Source organism: Haliotis rubra, unplaced genomic scaffold (genome assembly GCF_003918875.1).
Source record: "Haliotis rubra isolate DU_JTF1 unplaced genomic scaffold, ASM391887v1 Scf531, whole genome shotgun sequence".
Classification (NCBI taxonomy): Eukaryota; Metazoa; Mollusca; class Gastropoda; order Lepetellida; family Haliotidae; genus Haliotis; species Haliotis rubra.
This window is the reverse complement of record NW_025767226.1, coordinates 665950-687280: the sequence shown is the minus strand read 5'-3', so window position 1 is coordinate 687280 and position 21331 is coordinate 665950. Positions and strand designations below refer to the sequence as shown.

The following is a 21331-nucleotide window of genomic DNA, read 5'->3' as shown; positions in this document are numbered from 1 at the left end:
CCAAAATAGTTGACAGTTGGCGCGACAACACCAGTGTTGGCAACGTCAAAAAATGGCAACAAGTGTTGTTTTCTGATGAGTCCAGATTCAACTTGTCCCACGCCGATGGCCGATTACGTGTATGGAGACGATGTAATGAACGTTACGCCAACTGTTGTGTTGTGGAAGCTGACCGCTGGGGAGGTGGAAGTCTCATGGTATGGGGTGGCTTCAGCTACCACCACAGAGACCAGGTCCTTCAACACCATGTTGTACCGCTATTCCAGGCCCAACCTCAGCTCCAGACGTTCCAGCAGGACAATGCTCGTCATCACACTGCACGGGTCTCTATGGAATTTCTCAGAGGGAACAACATTGCTGTACTGCCCTGGCCCTCTCTGTCCCCGGATATGGCACCAATCGAGCATGTGTTGGATGAAATTGGTAGACAGATACAGACAGCTGCTCAACCTCAAAACTTTAGAGATTTGGAAGCCAGATTGGTCAGGGAATGGAATCAAATTCCCCAAGCCTTCTTTCAGACACCTGTTGACTCGATGAGACGTCGTTGTGCTGCCTGCTTGCAGCCAATGGAGGTCACACGCGCTACTGATTGACACACTGTTTCGTGACATTTTTGGTGTGTGAGGGTGGAGTGATAACATATGCTTTTACAGTAAACTTGAGTGTTGTTTTCACCAGAGATCACGACTCATTTCTTCAACAATCACTTGTCTGTTGTTTTTTCATAGTGTTAAGATTGTTTGTTCCACAGATTCAGATATATTGACATTTCTCAATCAACTTTCGTTTCTTTTGCGGTTCAGTATATAAATTGTACATACATTATTTTACACGATCATGGTGACATGAACAGACATTTCATTACAAAGACAACCATACATGTCGTTGAAAATCACATGTTTAAAACTTGTATTCTCAGGATAGGTTCTGTCGCTGGATCTAAAGAACCCGGAAACCGGTGATCTAATGAAAGAACTCGTTGATTGAACACTGGAAATAGTTTCCAAATGGTTTGGAGAATCATCAAAAACCAACAAAGCAGTCTCATACATGTTGTGAAAGCCTGGAAACATTTTTGAAATCAGGTTACTAGAAAAGGTCCATGCTCTGTCACAGTGGAATCAAGACTCGGTGTGCTGAATGTCGGAAAACATTCCAACTATCAAATAATCTTCAGACATACATGAAGAAATCAAACCCTATGAATGTGTTGAATGTGGTGAAAAAAATTACAAGATGAGATACTCTTCGGGTACATATGCAGATTCACGTTGAACGTAAGAAATAATGAACATTCACTCACACATGAGGATTCACAGTGGAATGAAGTCCTATGAATTTGAGAAAATATTTACACAATCAGTTAAAATGAAGACACATATGAAGATCCATAGTGGAATCAAGTCTTATGAATGTGTTGAATGTGGGAAAAAATTTACACAACAAGGGAATCTGCAGGCACACAGGAAGATTCACAGTGGAATCAAACCTCATCAGTGCATTGTGTGTGAGAAAACATTTACACAATCTGTTAATCTGCAGAGACACATGAGGATTCACACAGGAATCAAGCCTTATGAATGTGTTGAATGTGGGAAAAATTTTTCACAATCATGTATTCTTAAGGTACATAGGCAGATTCACAGTGGAGCAAAACATTACGCATGTGTTGAATGTGGGAAAAAATTCAAACGATCAGGTAGTCTGCAGATACACATGAAGATTCACAGTGGAATCAAACCTCATCAGTGCATTGTGTGTGAGAAATCATTTGCATACTTATGTGACCTACAGATACACATGAGGATTCACAGTGGAGTCAAGCCTTATGAATGTGTTGAATGTGGGAAAACATTTACACAATCAGGTAATCGGAAGAGACATATGAGGATTCACAGAGGAATCAAACCTCACCAGTGCATTGTGTGTGAGAAAACATTTACACAATTACGTTATCTGCAGACACACATGAAAATTCACATTGGAATCAAGCCTTATGAATGTGTTGAATGTGGGAATTTTTTACAAAATCAAGGAGTCTGCAGACACACATGAGGATTCACAGAGGAATCAAGTCTTATGAATGTGTTGTATGTGGGAGAACATTTACACAATCAGGGACTCTGAAGACACACATGAAGATTCACAGTGGAATAAAACCTCATCAGTGCATTGTGTGTGAGAAATCATTTACACACTTACATGTCCTACAGACACACATGAGGATTCACAGTGGAATCAAGCCTTATCCATGTGTTGAATGTGGGAAAACATTTACACTATCGGGTACTCTGAAGAAACACTTGATGATTCACACAGGAATCAAACCATATGAATGTGTTGAATGTGGGAAAAAATATTCACGATTGTATAATCTTAAGGTACATAGGCAGGTTCACAGTGGAGCAAAACATTATGCATGTGTTGAATGTGGGAAACAATTCACACGGTCAGATAGTCTGCAGACACATATGAAGATTCACAGTGGAATCAAACCTCATCAGTGCATTGTGTGTGAGAAGACATTTACACTATTACCTTATCTGCAGAAACACATGAGAATTCACACTGGAATCAAGCCTTATCAATGTGTTGAATGTGGGGGAAAATTTACACAATCATGGAGTCTGCAGAGACACATGAGGATTCACAGAGGAATCAAGTCTTATGAATGTGTTGAATGTGGGAAAAAATTTACACAACCAGGGAGTCTGAAGATACACATGAAGATTCACAGTGGAATCAAACCTCATCAGTGCATTGTGTGTGAGAAAACATTTACACAGTCACGTAATCTGCAGACACACATGAGGATTCACAGTGGAATCAAGCCTTATGAATGTGTTGAATGTGGGAAAACATTTACACATTCAGATCATCTGCAGACACACATGAGGATTCACAGTTGAATCAAACCTCATCAGTGCATTGTGTGTGAGAAAACATTTACACAATCAAGTAATTTGCAGACACACATGAGGATTCACATTGGAATCAAGCCTTATGAATGTGTTGAATGTGGGAAAAAATTTACACAATCAGGTAGCCTTCAGAAACACATGCGAATTCACAGTGGGATCAAGGATTGAAGATAACTGTGTTGGGCTAGGGAAAGGATGTACACCTTCAGACACTCTACAGAAACACATGAGTAGTCAAAGTAGAACTCCGGCTTATCCATGTGTTGAATCAGGGAAAACATTTGAACTGTCTGATGCTTCTAGCCAGTTAACGCGTCAGAGGATTTCCAGTAGAATCAACTGTTCATTGATTTTACCAGCATGTATATTTTACACTGCATATATTTCTTCATACACGTTTATATTTTTCACAAATAATTCTTAACAAGGGAAGTCAATGTATGTGCAAGTCGCTGTGCATAATATTTCTTGTTCATGGCCCGCATGTCCAACGCAGCATTAATAAACTATGAAACGCGTCCACGCCAACCATTAACTATTTAATCGAAGATAAAGTTAGTCAGCTGTGTCGGTACTGGACTTTCTTCTCGAGTACATCCCTTGATCAATTGCAGACAAGTATTCCCATCCCAGCAGGTGCATGTTTTACCACCAGCTAAGTTGTAATAATCGAAAATCAACTTTTGTTGACCAAGATTTTGTCATTGTTGCCATGGCCAAGCGCTGACAGAAATTTTGTTAGCAGCTGGCGCAAGTTGACAGTGGCTACACTATAAACATGATCAAGTCTTCTTAGGTAATTGCCTTCTTACCACCTACCTCATGTTGTAAACTTTGTGTCATCGTGCATCTGGAAACTTTAGAGAAATTTGTTAACGATAAACGAGTAGAGCTGGGAGGTGTAAAATCTTGGGTTTTCCACCTCTGGCACACTTGCTTGAATAAACCCAAGGAACTCACAGCTCTCTCTTTTCTTTTTTCAAGGTAAGAAACATTTAAACGTTATTCTTGTTTATGTCTGACTTGTTATTTCTTTGTAAATATCGTTTAGAACATGCCAGAGTTAAGTTTGGCACATTCCTACGATACTGAATACTGAAGCACTCTTCGAAATACGTGCCATTGTAAATGCTAGTTCAAAATAACTGTTTATGTAAGCAGTTACCGTACATACTCTGTTATGCAATACATTGCTTATATTACCTGACGTAGGTTGAAATGTTAATAGGATATCAATGATTACTTTTGTATGTCATTATTATGTATGAATTGATGCATTTGGAATGGCATGTTAGACACTTGCTTGAATACACGAAAGGAACCCACAGCTATCTCCTTTCTTGTTTCAAGGCTCGCTTCTAGCAGCTAATATCGTCTCATTATTTTTACATTGAGGAAAATGGGTAGAATGAGTAGAGATAGAGGACGCTTTTCATTTTCATAATAATGAGATGTGTGTGTGCGTGTGTGTGTAGTGTGTACATATGTTTGTATGTATGTATGTGCGTTTGAGTGTGCATATGTTTATGTATGTATGTATGTCTGTCTGTCTGTCTGTATGTTTGTGTCTGTCTTTCTGTCTGTCGGTCTGTCTGTCTGTATGTATGTTTGTGTCTGTATGTATGAGTCTGTCTGTATTTCTGTATTACAGAAAAAAGACAACTGCGAACACCACACGGTTTACAAATGTTGCCTTCTCAGATAGAAATGATTTACGGAGAAAGATTGTGGTCTGTCTAGTGTTTAGGTTATAACTGTAGTTAAATGCAACAAGCATTTTTAAGAAGCAAAACATCTCAAGAAATACGGCCATCTCTGGATAGAGATGGCCTTGAAGAAATCGTCAACCATACCACAGTAGTTCCATCCCCCCAGTAGATCTCCCAACTGTCGATTAACAATCGCCCAGGAGTTCTACATCATCCCCCCTCCCCTCCCATCCCCTTCATTGTCAAACATTTACCAAGATGTTCCACCAAGTATTGATCACCAGCCAGTTGTTTTCCCCCACTGTCGATCATCATGGACAGTACCACCAACTGTCGATAATCCCTAGTAAAACACACACACGCACGCGCGCGCACACACACACACACACACACACACACACACACACACACACACACACACACCACACACAGGTATTAAAAAATAAAAATAAAATAAAACAAAATAAAGAAAATGAAAAAAATGCAAACAAGATATAAGAAAAAAACCCACAGAGACAAACACACTGTAGTGGAACTACTGGGTGATGATCGACGATCGGTGGAAATACTGGGTATCGATGGTTGAACTGCTGGATGATAATTGACGGTTGATGGTACTACTGGGTGATGCTCGATGGTTCGGGGAAATTTTGGATGGTGATGAAAAGTGTGTGGGAGGAACTCTAGTGGATTATGATCAACAGTGGCTGGAACTACTGGGTACCGATCAACATTCAGGAGAACATCTCGATGATGACAGGCGATTGTTGGAGCTCCCGGGTGATGATTGACGGTTGTTGGAGCTCCTGGATGATGATCGATACTTGTGGCAACTACTGGGTGATGATCGATACTTGTGGCAACTACTGGGTGATGATCAACAATGGGGAAAACTACTGGGTGATGATCAATGTTTTGTGTAACTGTTGAATGCTGATCGAATATAGGGACAACAAGTGGGTGATGATCAACAATGGGGACAACTGCTGTGTGATGGTCGACATAGGGGTAACATCTGGTGATGATTGTCAGTGTGTTTGTGTCTGAGTGTGGGGGGATTACTGGGTGATGATTGACAGTTGGTGAAATTGCTGGGTGATGATCGACACTTGGGAAACTAATGGGTGATGATCGACAGTGTTGAGAACTACTGGGTCATGATCGATAGCAGTTCTCCACACTGTCGATCATCACACACCAGCTCCACTACCGTCGATCATCGACCAGCAGTTCTAATAAATATCGATCATGATCCAGTGCTCCAACTGTTGATGTCCAGTCATGTCCAGGTTCGCAACATCATGTCCACTTGTGTGTGAAATGAACAGCTGGCGTTGAGTGTGCTTGTTTGGGGTTTTTATCTGTTGTGACCTGTTTATCTGCAGGATTGATAAATTCATTATCCTTACATTCTGTAAGGAGCGGTAATCAATTGCACCATTCCAGACACTAACATTATGAAACGTTTTACATATCATTAATTTGGGCTTGACTGAAAAAGGATGAAGCCTGTTACACACTTTATATACTCCTAACTGAATATCCTTCCACACAGTACGTCACTTCCTTTTCGCTACAGTACTCTGGCGACAGAGTTACGTAACCTGTCTGTGGTTTCGTTGGCGGGCGAGCGTGAAGCAAACTACTTTTTAGCAACTTTTAATCGCCCGGTATTGATTAACCACAAGTTTTTTAACGAATGAATTTGGTGTTCCGCTTAAAGGTCACATGCAACGTAAAACACAACTTTGCAGATTCTGATACCTTTCGGTATGGACTTACCGAAACAAAGCGTCAAAAATGCAAATTCAACTTATAAAGTTGAAAAATAACGCGATGAAAAAAAACGCGCGAAATCGGAGTTCAAACGTTTCACTAATTTTCCCCAGACTTTTCTGGGGAATACGGGTTTCAACAGCTGGCTGCGCTCATAGCACGTGCGCAGTGAAATTGGTTCGCGCAACTTGGAAGCGGGCTGTCTGGTGAATACTCGGTGAAGGCTTTGGTGTGAGCTAGTTTCATAATGTTTTGTTGATATCTCACAGGCGCGAGCTTTTTGTATGTTATGACAGTAAATAAACTGTTTATATAATTTCATTTGTCTATTTCACCACACGTTCTTCTTACCGAGTCACTTTCTCAGTTCGATACTTAAAAGCAATGTCATTATTTAGAGTTGACACGATTTCTAACTGTGATATAGCTATGTCGCTGTCACAGACAAAACTGAATGTCTTGTTTTATTGACACCAGTGTGTCTGCCTGCCTGTCTTCTAATGACAATATTCAATACACAACTGCGATCACTGACCACATGCAATTTGAACTTAACACTAATCAGGCTATACACCATAAACAAAACGCATTGATTTATGGCCCGAGTTCGGTCTCTGTCACATTATGTAATTACACAGACAGGCAGGTGTGATACTTGAACACATGACATGTTATGATGTCTGTTGATTGCAAAATGTTATACACAAAAAATGAGCATGTATTTACAAAACCCAACTTTCTATATATACACACACAACTGAGCCGTGGAGGCGGCATCTGCTAATGAACCAGCCGTTACACTTGAGTGCACATCCACCCGCTCTGACTGGGTTCTGTATCCCGGCTGCTTCGTTTCGAGGGAGGTAAACCCAAGTACAAAATATTGCACTTTTGATTGGCGATTATACGCTTATAATTTTGTTTATTTGTTTTTTCATAATCAGCAATGCATATTATATGTCATGAAGAAGTGATAATTGTGTTTTAATCATACTTGATTTTTTGGTTGCATGTGACCTTTAAGACTAACCACAAGTCTTTAATATTTAAGAGTAAAAGAGTACAAGAAAACCCCCAAAGTTTATTCGTTCTTTACAATCTTGTACATACTATGCCTCAATGCGTCCAAATGTACAGCTAGTAGACTGACCTTGACCGTGGCAGTTTATCAGATCTGTATAACAACAAACAATCGTTATTGTAGCAGACAGCATTGATGACCCCACGTCAACCTTGAACTGGTACAGCAGTACTGGCAGTCGGCAGTGTTCAATCACTGATAAGGACAAGGTCAATATGATCCTGATGGAGCGTCGTAACACGTTGTTGCCAAGGTCATTGAAGGTCTCCATGCGATGTCGTCTACACGCTACAGGGCTCCATGCTCGACGTCCTTACGTTGGACCAATTCTGACCGACAGACACCGTAGTTAGCGTGTACAATGGGCTAGCAGGCATTTTCAGTAAAGGCTACAATGGCATGGTGTCTTTATCTACGTAATGCTGACAGCCGACTGCGTGTTTGGCGTAGGCGTGGTGAACGTAATGCTGATGAGTGTGTGGTTCAGACAGACCGTTGGGTGGTGGGAGTGTAATGGTCTGGGGCGGAAAATATTACAATCACAAGACTGCCTTCATGTCTGTCAAGGAAGAGTTAAAGCCCTTTATTACCATGAGCAGATTCTTCAGAATCACATCGTATCTGTCTTCAATTCTCACCAAGACGTCAACAAGACTTTCCATGCAGTATCTGGCCCAGCAACACATCCAGGTTATTCATTTGCCAGCACAGTCGCCAGATGTATTCCCCATGGAGCACATGTGGGACGAAACTGGACAAAGTCTTTCGCGGCAACAACAGATCAAAACCATCCGGGAAGTTGAGGCTGCACTACTGCAGAAGTGAAATGCCACCCTCAAGAACTCTATTCGGACGCTTATTGACTCAATGTATGTATGTATGTATGTATGTATGTATGTATGTATGTATGTATGTATGTATGTATGTATGTATGTATGTATGTATGTATGTATGTATGTATGTATGTATGTATGTATGTATGTATGTATGTATGTATGTATGTATGTATGTATGTATGTATGTATGTCGGTCTGTCTGTCTGTCTGTCTGTCTGTCTGTCTGTCTGTCTGTCTGTCTGTCTGTCTGCATGCATGCATGCATGTACGCACGCACGCACGCACGCACGCATGCATGTATGTATGCATGCACGCATGCATGGGTGTTAGACAGTTCGGAGCAACGACCAAATCGTTGTTCCAGAACAAGCCAAATAGCGTCTTCTTGAGGTTACAGAACGGGGCGAGCGGAGACTAATGAGCCACACTCTCACACGCCACAGTCAACAATATTCCAGCTATATGGCGGCAGTCTGTGAATATCGAGTCTGAGACATGAGCATCAATCTACACAACTGGGATGCAATGACATGTGTCATTAGAGTCAACCAAGTCAGGGAGTCTGACCACCGCCTTTTACGACAAGCATGAGTTAATGAAGACCAATTCTACGAGGTCCCCAAAGTTTTCGGCCACCCTAACTTATATGCGATCTATATGAAAATTGTTGCACCTATTTTTCAACATAATCCCCCTTCACTTCAATGCACTTGTTCCACCGTCTCCCCAGCATATTTAACCCGTCTAAAGACCATTGTTTGTCACGTGACCCTAAAGCTCCACAGCAGTGATTACCTCCTCATCCGGCTCAAATTCGCGGCTCCTTAGGACAAATGTGAGTAGAGGGAAGAGGAAGTAACCATAAAGGGCAAGATCTGGTGAATAGGCTGGATGAGGGAGGACCTTGAAGCCACAGTTCTGTGTAGCAATCACTGCCACTTGGGCCGTGTGAACTGGAATATTGCCCTGGAGGAGCCAGGCGGTTTTCTCTGATTTGATCACTCACCATTTATTGTAGAAACGTTCTTTACATAGTCTATCATGATTTCTCTCACGAGGGCAACCGTGGTTCGTCTTCGGTGACTCTTGTAAATTTTGCAGACCACTGTTTGACCGTACTATATGGAGCACTGTCACCTAATGTTTGTGTCATGTCATCATCAATTGGCCTGGGCTTACACTTTTTTAAATGAAAATACTTCATAACAGCCCTGCATTCGGTTGAATGATGGGGTAATGCTGTTTGACAACTATATATAGCACATTATAGGAATTGATGTTTTGCATGTCAAGCACATGCTAAGATACTGTTGTAGAAACATAGGGAGTTTTGTTGAGTTTGTGCGATCCGTTCATGGTGAGGCTTGAAACTTTTAGGACATTCGTCGTAACTAGGATCGTCACAGGTCCGAAGAGCAGGGTACTGTGTGTGAACTAAGAATTGAGTGCTGTTGAAGGTTCCCTTGGCGACCCAGTTCCCAGTTACTCCATGAAAGGGGTAGGAACCTAAACTCTGTTACTACACCTAGCGTTTATAGCTATTATATCAGGGAGTCTATATGTCGCCGATCTCATCATGACCATGGGCCACGGAGTAATCGATGTACAGAGTTACCTCGCGTAACTGATGATAGGATCCTCAACTTTTTACATCACTTAGATTAGGGCTTGACTGCAAAGGATCTGCAATCAGATCTGTATGAAAACAAACAATTGTTATTGGAAGAAATATCGTTTCAGCTCGACAATAACAAGGCGTAGGGCTGGGATATTGCTCCATGCGACGTAAAACAACAACAATAACAACAACAAACACAACAAAAACATTAATTTTGCAATATTCATATGGGTGTTTTGGTATGACTTGAAACACTGTTGACGTAGGCCTATAAATACAGGTTAAATTCATCAAAATGATACATAAAATATATCTGTGAACTTTCTAAATCTACATTGTGCGTAGTTAGCATCGTAATATTAATTTGGTAATGGGTGCTCAATGAACCCTTTGTGGTGGCAACGTGCAGGGTCACAGTGAAAACAGACTGGTCCCCGGCCTCTATTGAGGTGTCAGCCTGGTTCCCTGAGTATTCTGCGCTGGCGCTACACCGTCTTCACTACTACGAGGCAGCCGCCAAGTGGCCAGGTCGGCAGCAAACCAGTCTTTTCTAAAAATAGCTACAGCCGCTCTCGCTACGGAAAAACTGGTCATAAAATATTACAGTTACACCCCGAAGCCGAGAGGTCGCAGTGGTGCCACTCAAACGTAAGTAAATGCAGCAGATCACAATTCGAAGGTAGAGCCTTCAGTAACATTTACTCTTTGAGTTGTTTCTCATTCGTTCGTAATCGTCGGTATCTATTATGTTACCGTTCGCTTAGCCGAGAGCCGCGATGCAGTCTCCATACCTCCATGCGGTCCAAGATATGAGCCTCTCGACTACCATTCGGTGTCTTCACTATAGGCGCTTCTGTGACCAAAGCAATGCTTCCCCCTACAACGATGTTGTATCAGCCGTGTGTCACTGTTTCGAAGGACGGAAGTAATTACATTGGAGAAATGCAAACGGAGAAATGCACTTCGCTGAGAATGCATTAGTACAGTGGACCCCTTCCGCCATATTCTGTTATTCACAGCTTCCGTCAATTTGTCATTTATATGATTATTTTGAGGGGTGAAACACATGCATTAAACCGGACACCTACCTACCAGATTGAACTTTCTAAATGTACATTGTGCGTAGTTAACATCGTAATATTGATTTAGTGATGAGTGCTCAATGAACCCTTTGTTAGGTCCCTAACATTAAACCTTCAAAAATATTCCTTACAAGGGACTAATGAAAAGTTCCCTGAATAAAATGCATTGACCACTGCGAATACTAGAATAAGGTGTCTGGTATAATGCAATATAGAACAAGTTTTATGGATAACAATTCTTTATTTCGTGAGTGCGACGTTTCGATACAAATTCTTGTACCGTTGTCAAGCAAGAGTGATACATGAAGTGTAGGAGCTGCATATATATACTGTATATAACAATGAAACAACATAATAGACAAAGGAAACAACATAATTGCCATGATTAGCTAAGCAGTAAGCTGATGAAGCCAGTGAGTATACAAAGGATAGTGAATGGAAGCCAGAGATGTAGTTACAATGAGATGTTTATACAATAGATGCGATGTTTATACAATAGATTGGGCTTGGTGGAGGAGTGGATCATAAGCTGATGGAATGAAGTATCCTTGGTCACGGTTGATGGTGGGCTTGTGGCGTTTGATGTGAATGGCTTCTGTGAGCTTGCGTTTAGTGAAGTCCGTTTGGTTGTTGGCGAGAATGGTGATGTCGGACCACTCTATTTGATGATTGGGGTTAGCTTTGATGTGGTCAGAGATAGCTGTAGCTGATTTGGTGTCGGAATTAGCAACATAGGTGCGATGTTCTTTGACTCGGGTGTTGATGGGTCGGGATGTTTCACCTATGTAGCATTGTCCACAATCACAGTTTATTTTGTAAATAACACATTTCGGGTTGTTGTTGTTGACGGTGGGTTGTTTTCTTCCGTTGGCATGGAGGAGGTTGTTAAGGCTGGAGGACGCTGAGAAGGTTGTGGCTATGCCTGCCTGTTGTTTCAGGAGTCGGTTGATTTGGTGTGATGGTTTACCAATGTAGGGAATGGATATCTTGATGGGGGCTGATTCTGGTTTAGATCAACACCCGAGTCAAAGAACATCGCACCTCTGTTGCTAATTCCGACACCAAATCAGCTATCTCTGACCACATCAAAGCTAACCCCAATCATCAAATTATGTTGTTTCCTTTGTCTATTATGTTGTTTCATTATTATATACAGTATATATATGCAGCTCCTAAACTTCATGTATCACTCTTGCTTGACAACGGTACAAGAATCTGTATCAAAACGTCGCACTCACGAAATAAAGAAGTTGTTATCCCTAAAACTTGTTCTATATTGTACGTCTCAACTTCTAAAATGCCACTCAAACATGGTATAATGCAGCTTTACCTGAGGGGTTTAGGGTTACGGTTAGAATACTAATCCAATAAGGTATATAGGTGTTCAGTGTAATGCACGTGTGCCAGCACTTCAACAGCTGGTACACGTGCTGGAACACGTTTAGGATGATATGAGAGATTTTCATAGCACAACGCCTTTCCATATCCAGTAGGAAGCTTAAATATACTGAACTGCAAAAGAAACACAAGTTACTATTTTCAAAACATACGTTCCAAATGCATTCCTTTTAGGACAACAAAGTATACCACTATAGAACAAAGCATTCGAAGATGGTTTTGCCATTGTTGTCGCTTATTCTGACCATATTGCCCAAACGCAATCATGTTCATGTTTTTCGTCTTTTTTTTTGCAAACAGTTGTTGTGTTTCACACAAAAATGTGTGCATTTCACTCCAATTTGAAGCTTTATAAGGCAGGTCATTCAAAAAAACACCTTAGAACACAAAATTTACTCTGACAATGCCGAGAAAACATGCCAGGTCTAACTGAACAGCAACGAGGAATCGCCGTTGGAATGTTGCAGACTGGATCCACACCAACTGCAGTGGCCAGGCACTTCAGATGTCACGTGACAACAATCACAAGACTATCCGCAAGGTATCGTCAAACCGGTAATGTTTGAGACTGACCACGTTCAGGACATCCCAGGGTAACAACGCCAGCGCAAGATCGTCACATCCGGGTTACTCATCTCAGCAACGAGCAACACAGACAGCTGCAACCATTCAAGGGCCACAACGTCACATCTCTGCAGACACTGTTCGTCGTCGTCTGAGGGCAGCAGGGATCAGATGTCGCCATCCTTTACGTCGGACCGATTCTGACGCAACGTCACCGCCAAAATCGTTTACAGTGGGCGCGACAACACCAGCGTTGGCAACGTCAAAAATGGCAACAAGTGTTGTTTTCTGATGAGTCCAGATTCGACTTGTCCCACGCCGATGGCCGATTACGTGTATGGAGACGACGTAATGAACGTTACGCCAACTGTTGTGTTGTGGAAGCTGGCCGCTGGGGAGGTGGGAGTCTCATGGTATGGGGTGGCTTCAGCTACCACCACAGAACACGTTTACACGTGTTTACACGTGTAGTCTACAGAGACCAGGTCCTTCAACATCACGTTGTACCGCTATTCCAGGCCCAACCTCAGCTCCAGACGTTCCAGCAGGACAATGCTCGTCCTCACACTGCACGGGTCTCTATGGACTTCCTCAGAGGGAACAACATTGCTGTACTGCCCTGGCCCTTTCTGTCCCCGGATATGGCACCAATCGAGCATGTGTGGGATGAAATTGGAAGCCAGATTGGTCAGGGAATGTAATCAAATTCCCCAAGCCTTCTTTCAGACACTTGTTGACTCGATGAGACGTCGTTGTGCTGCCTGCTTGCAGCCAATGGAGGTCACACGCGCTACTGATTGACACACTGTTTCGTGACATTTTTTGGTGTGTGAGGGTGGAGTGATAAAATATGCTTTTACAGTAAACTTGAGTGTTGTTTTCACCAGAGATCACGACTCATTTCTTCAACAATCACTTGTCTGTTTTTTTTTTTGTAGTGTTAAGATTGTTTGTTCCACAGATTCAGATATATTGACATTTCTAAATCAACTTTCGTTTCTTTTGCAGTTCAGTATATAAATTGTACACATATTATTTTACACGATCATGGTGACATGAACAGACATTTCATTACAAAGACATGTCGTTGAAAATCACATGTTTAAAACTTGTATTCTCAGGATAGGTTCAGTTGCTGGATCTAAAGAACCCGGAAACCGGTGATCTAATGAAAGAACTCGTTGATGGAACACTGGAAATAGTTTCCAAATGGTTTGGAGAATCATCAAAAACAACAAAGCAGTCTCATACATGTTGTGAAAGCCTGGAAACAATTATAAAATCAGGTTACTAGTAAAGGTCCATGCTCTGTCACAGTGGAATCAAGACTCGGTGTGCTGAATGTCGGAAAACATTCCAACTATCAAATAATCTTCAGACATACATGAAGAAATCAAAGCCTAAGAATGTGTTGAATGTGGAAAAAAATTTACAAGATGAGATACTCTTCAAGTACATATGCAGATTCACGTTGAACGTAAGAAATGATGAACATTCACTCACACATGAGGATTCACAGTGGAATGAAGCCCTATTAATGTGTTGAATGTGGGAAAATATTTACGCAATCAGTTATCATGCAGACACATATGAAGATCCATAGTGGAATCAAACCTCACCAGTGCATTGTGTGTGAGAAAACATTTACACAATCGGATAATCTGCAGAGACACATGAGGATTCACACAGGAATCAAGCCTTATGAATGTGTTGAATGTGGGAAAAGATTTTCACAATCATGTACTCTTAAGGTACATAGGCAGATTCACAGTGGAGCAAAACATTATGCATGTGTTGAATGTGGGAAAAAATTCACACGATCACATAGTCTGCAGATACACATGAAGATTCACAGTGGAATCAAACCTCATCAGTGCATTGTGTGTGAGAAATCATTTACATACTTACGTGACCTGCAGACACACATGCGGATTCACAGTGGAATTAAGCCTTATGAATGTGTTGAATGTGGGAAAGCATTTACACAATCAGGTAATCGGCAGATACATATGAGGATTCACAGAGGAATCAAGTCTTATGAATGTGTTGAATGTGGGAAAAAATTTACACAATCAGGTAATCTGCAGAAACATATGAGGATTCACAGTGGAATCAAGCCTTATGAATGTGTTGAATGTGGAAAACAATTTACACAATCAGGGAGTCTGGAGACACACATGAAGATTCATAGTGGAATCAAACCTCATCAGTGCATTGTGTGTGAGAAATCATTTACATACTTATGTGACCTGCAGAAACACATGAGGATTCACAGTGGAATTAAGCCTTATGAATGTGTTGAATGTGGAAAAAAATTTTCACAATCATATAATCTTAAGGTACATAGGCAGATTCACAGTGGAGGAAAACATTATGCATGTGTTGAATGTGGGAAACAATTCACACAGTCAGGTAGCCTGCAGAAACACATGAAGATTCACAGTGGAATCAAACCCCATCAGTGCATTGTGTGTGAGAAATCATTTACACACTTATATGACCTAAAGAAACACATGAGGATTCACAGTGGAATTAAGCCTTATGAATGTGTTGAATGTGGGAAAAAATTTACACAATCAGGTAATCTGCAGAAACATATGAGGATTCACAGTGGAATCAAGCCTTATGAATGTGTTGAATGTGGAAAACAATTCACACGGTCAGGTAGCCTGCAGAAACACATGAATATTCACAGTGGAATGAAACCTCATCAGTGCATTGTGTGTGAGAAATCATTTACACACTTACATGGCCTACAGACACACATGAGGATTCACAGTGGAATCAAACCTCATCAGTGCATTGTGTGTGAGAAAACATTTACACAGTCACGTAATCTGCAGACACACATGAGAATTCACACTGGAATCCAGCCTTATCAATGTGTTGAATGTGGTGAAAAATTTACACAATCATGGAGTCTGCAGACACACATGATGATTCACAGAGGAATCAAGTCTTATGAATGTGGTGATTGTGGGAAACAATTTACAGCATCATCGTATCTTCAGAAACATATGAAGATTCACAGTGGAATCAAACCTTATCAGTGCTTTGTGTGTGAGAAATCATTTACACAGTCACGTAATCTGCAGACACACATGAGGATTCACAGTGGAATCAAGCCTTATCAATGTGTTGAATGTGGGAAAAAATTTACATATTCAAGTAATCTGCAGACACACATGAGGATTCACAGTGGAATCAAACCTCATCAGTGCATTGTGTGTGAGAAAACATTTACACAATCAAGTAATCTGCAGACACACATGAGGATTCACAGTGGAATCAAGCCACATAAATGTGTTGAATGTGGGAAATCATTTACACTATCGGGTCACTTGCAGTCACACATGAATATTCACAGTGGAATCAGGCCTCATGAATGTGTTGAGTGTGGGAAAAGTTTTACATCATCAAGTAATTTGCAGAGACACATGAGGATTCACATTGGAATCAAGCCGTATGAATGTGTTGAATGTAGGAAAACATTTACACAATCAGGTAACCTTCAGAAACACATGCGAATTCACAGTGGAATCAAGCCTTATGAATGTGCTGAATGTAAGAAAAAATTTACACATTCCAGTAATCTTCAGACACACATGAGGATTCACAGTGGAATCAAGCCTTATGAATGTGTTGAATGTGGGAAAAATTTTACACAATCAGGTAGCCTTCAGAAACACATGCGAATTCACAGTGGAATCAAGCAGTGAAGATAACTGTGTTGGGCTAGGGAAAGGATGTACACCTTCAGACACCCTGCAGAAACACATAAGGATTCAAAGTGGAACTCCGTCTTATCCATGTGTGGAATGTGGGAATACATTTGCAGTGTCAGATGCTCCTAGCCAGTTAAAATGATCACGTCTTCTTAGGTAATTGCCTTCTTACGACATACCTCATGTTGTAAACTTTGTGTCATCGTGCATCTCGAAACTTTAGAGAAATTTGTTAACGATAAACGAGTAGAGCTGGGATGTGTAAAATCTTGGGTTTTCCATCTCAGGCACACTTGCTTGAATAAACCCAAGGAACTCACAGCTCTCTCCTTTGTTTTTTCAAGGTAGGAAACATTTAAACTTTATTCTTGTTTATGTCTGACTTGTTATTTTTTTGTAAATATCGTTTAGGGAATGCCAGAGTTTGGCACATCCCTACGATACTGAAGCACTCTTCGAAATACCATGTATGTATGTATGTATGTATGTATGTATGTATGTATGTATGTATGTATGTATGTATGTATGTATGTATGTATGTATGTATGTATGTATGTATGTATGTATGTATGTATGTATGTATGTATGTATGTATGTATGTATGTATGTATGTATGTATGTATGTATGTATGTATGTATGTATGTATGTATGTATGTATGTATGTATGTATGTATGTATGTATGTATGAGTGTGCCTGTGTGTGTATGCCTGTATGTATGTATGTTTGTGTCTGTATGTATGAGTGTATCTGTATTACAGAACAAAGACAACTGCGAACACCTCACGGTTTACAAATGTTGCCTTCTCTGATAGAAATGATTTACGGAGAAAGATTGTGGTCTGTCTAGTGTTTAGGTTATGATTGTAGTTAAATGCAACAAGCATTTTAAGAATTTCAAACACAAACATCACCCAGATGTTCCACCAAGTATTGATCATCAGCCAGTTGTTTTCCCCCACTGTCGATCATCATGGACAGCACCACCAACTGTCGATAATCCCTAGTAAAACACACACACACACACGTATTAAAAGAATAAGAATAAAATAAAATAGAAAATACAGAAAATGAAAAAGATACAAACAAGATATAAGAAAAAAAACAAAGAGACAAACACACTGTAGTGGAACTACTGGGTGATGATCGACGATCGGTGGAAATACTGGGTATCGATGGTTGAACTGCTGGATGATTATTGACGGTTGATGGTACTACTGGGTGATGCTCGATGGTTCGGGGAAATTTTGGATGGTGATGAAAAGTGTGTGGGAGGAACTCTAGTGGATTATGATCAACAGTGGCTGGAACTACTGGGTACCGATCAACATTCAGGAGAACATCTCGATGATGACAGGCGATTGTTGGAACTCCTGGGTGATGATTGACGGTTGTTGGAACTCCTCGTTGATGATCGATACTTGGGGGACCTACTGGGTGATGATCGATACTTGTGGCAACTACTGGGTGATGATCAACAATGGGGGAAAACTACTGGGTGATGATCAATGTTTTGTGTAACTGTTGAATGCTGATCGAATATAGGGACAACAAGTGGGTGATGATCAACAATGGGGACAACTGCTGTGTGATGGTCGACATAGGGGTAACATCTGGTGATGATTGTCAGTGTGTTTGTGTCTGAGTGTGGGGGGATTACTGGGTGATGATTGACAGTTGGTGAAATTGCTGGGTGATGATCGACGCTTGGGAAACTAATGGGTGATGATCGACAGTGTTGAGAACTACTGGGTCATGATCGATAGCAGTTCTCCACACTGTCGATCATCACACACCAGCTCCACTACCGTCGATCATCGACCAGCAGTTCTAATAAATATCGATCATGATCCAGTGCTCCAACTGTTGATGTCCAGTCATGTCCAGGTTCGCAACATCATGTCCACTTGTGTGTGAAATGAACAGCTGGCGTTGAGTGTTCTTGTTTGGGGTTATTATCTGTTGTGACCTGTTTATCTGCAGGATTGATAAATTTATTATCCTTACATTCTGTAAGGGGCGGTAATCAATTGCACCATTCCAGACACTAACATTATTTTTATTATTATTATTATTATTATTAGTAGTAGTAGTAGTAGTAGTGCTCGTCAGTTTCACCTGAGTTGTACCTTTCGAGCACCGTCGTCCCTTAATTTCCTCCCTCATCAAGCTGATTTACCTGGTATTACTACAATATTATTCAAAACAACGTTTCTCACGCAGCAAATATGAACACAAAGCTACAAGTTATGCAGTAAATACACAAGAAGGCACTATACTCACTGGCAAAAAAAACGACCAAGACTCGTAATATCATGTACACCCGTGTGTGAAATAAACGTGTTCATCTGTTCCGGCCTGTTGATTAACTATGTCATGTCTTTTCAGTGAGTGAGTGAGTAAGTTTAGTCTTACTCAGCTTTTAGCAATATTCCAGCAATGGCACGACTGGGGACACCAGAAATGGGCTTCACACATTGTATCCATATGGGGAATCGAACCCGGGTCATCGGCGTGACGAGCAAACACTTTAACCACAAGGCTACCCCACCGCCCCAGTCTTATCCGTCTCAGCTGTTATATCAGGGAGTCCATAATGTGGACGAGCACACTGCGACCAGAGGTCACGGCGTACCCAATAATCGATGAAGTTGTCTCCCGTACCTGATGAGAGGATCCCCCTTATGAAACGTTTTACATATCATTAATTTGGGCTTGACTGAAAAAGGATGAAGCTTGTTACACACTTTATATACACCTAACTGAATATCCTTCCACACAGAACGTCACTTCCGGTTCGCTGCAGTACTCTGGCGACAGAGTTACGTAACCTGTTTGTGGTTTCGTTGGCGGGCGAGGGTGAAGCAAACTACTTTTTAAGAACTTTTAATCGCCCGGTTTTGATTAACCACAAGTTTTTTGTGGAAAGAAGTTGGTGTTTCGCTTAAGACTAACCACAAGTCTTTCATATGTTAGACAAGAGTAAAAGAGTACAAGAAAACCCCCAAAGTTTATTCGTTCTTTACAATCTTGTACATACTATGCCTCAATGCGTCCAAATGTACAGCTAGTAGACTGACCTTGACCGTGGCAGTTCATCAGATCTGTATAACAACAAACAATCGTTATTGTAGCAGACAGCATTGATGACCCCCACGTCAACCTTGAACTAGTATATCAGTACTGGCAGTCGGCAGTGTTCAATCACTGATAAGGACAAGGTCAATATGGCGATCCTGATGGAGCGTCGTAACACGTTGTTGCCAAGGTCACAGAAGGTCTCCATGCGACGCCGTCTACACGCTACAGGGCTCCATGCTCGACGTCCTTACGTTGGACCAATTCTGACTGACAGACACCGTAATGAGCGTATACAATGGGCTAGCAGGCATTTTCAGTAAAGGCTACAACAATGGCATGGTGTGGTAGTCACTGACTAGTCACGTCTTCATCTACGTAATGCTGACAGCCGACTACGTGATTTGCGTAGACGCGGTGAACGTTATGCTGATGAGTGTGTGGTTCGGACAGACCTTTGGGTGGTGGAAGTGTCATGGTCTGGGGTGGAAAAATTACAATCAAAAGACTGCCTTCATGTCTGTCAAGGAAGAGTTAATGCCCTTTATTACCGTGAGCAGATTCTTCAGAATCACATCGTATCTGTCTTCAATCATCACCAAGATGTCCATACTTTTCAACAGGACAACGCACGGGCACACACAACAAGTCTTTCCATGCAGTATCTGGCCCAGCAACACATCCAGGTTATTCATTGACCAGCACAGTTGCCCGATGTATCCCCCATGGAGCACTTGTGGGACGAAATTGGTCAAAGTCTTTCGCGGCAACAACAGATGCGAAACATCCGGGAACTTGAGGCTGCACTACTGCAGAAGTGGAATGCCATCCTCAAGAACTCCATTCGAACGCTTATTGACTCAATGAGGAGACGTTGATCTGCATGTGTCAATGCAAATGGCGGTCACACGCGATATTGACTTTTCGATTTGATCCTCTGTGTGTGTGTGAGTGTGTGCGTGCGCGCGCGCGCGCGTGTGTGTATGTATGTACATGTATGTATGTTAAACAGTTCAGAGCAACGACCAAATCGTGTTGTTCCAGAACAAGCCAAATAGCGTCTTCTTGAGGTTACAGAACGGGGCGAGTGGAGACTAAGGAGTCACACTCTCACACGCCACAGTAAACAATATTCCAGCTATATGGCTGCAGTCTGTGAATATCGAGTCTGAGACATAAGCATCAATCTACACAACTGGGATGCAATGACATGTGTCATTAGAGTCAACCAAGTCAGCGAGTCTGACCACCGCCTTTTACGACAAGCATGAGTTAATGAAGACCAATTCTACGAGGTCCCCAAAGTTGCTTAATAAACTCAAGGCACTCACAGCTCTCTCCTTTCTTGTTTCAAGGTAAGACACATTTAAACTTTATTCTTGTTTATTTCTATCTTGTTATTTCTTTGTAAATATCGTTTAGAAAATGTCAGAGTTAAGTTTGATACATTCCTACGATATTGAAGCACTCTTCGAAATGCCTGCCATTGTAAATGGTAGTGAAAAAAAAACTGTTTCTGTAAGCAGTTACCGTACATACTC

At 41.4% G+C, this 21331-nt stretch overlaps 1 protein-coding gene across 1 annotated transcript; it reads left to right on the top strand.

Annotated features, from left to right (window-relative positions):
- Nucleotides 1–1371: 1371 nt before the first annotated feature.
- On the top strand, nucleotides 1372–16194 carry LOC124253090 (zinc finger protein 658B-like; the record flags this gene model as incomplete). The annotated part of the gene is made up of 2 exons (XM_046686810.1): nucleotides 1372–1870; nucleotides 15065–16194. Coding segments are annotated over exons 1-2 (1629 nt in total), but the record flags the coding sequence as incomplete, so codon positions are not given.
- Nucleotides 16195–21331: the final 5137 nt, after the last annotated feature.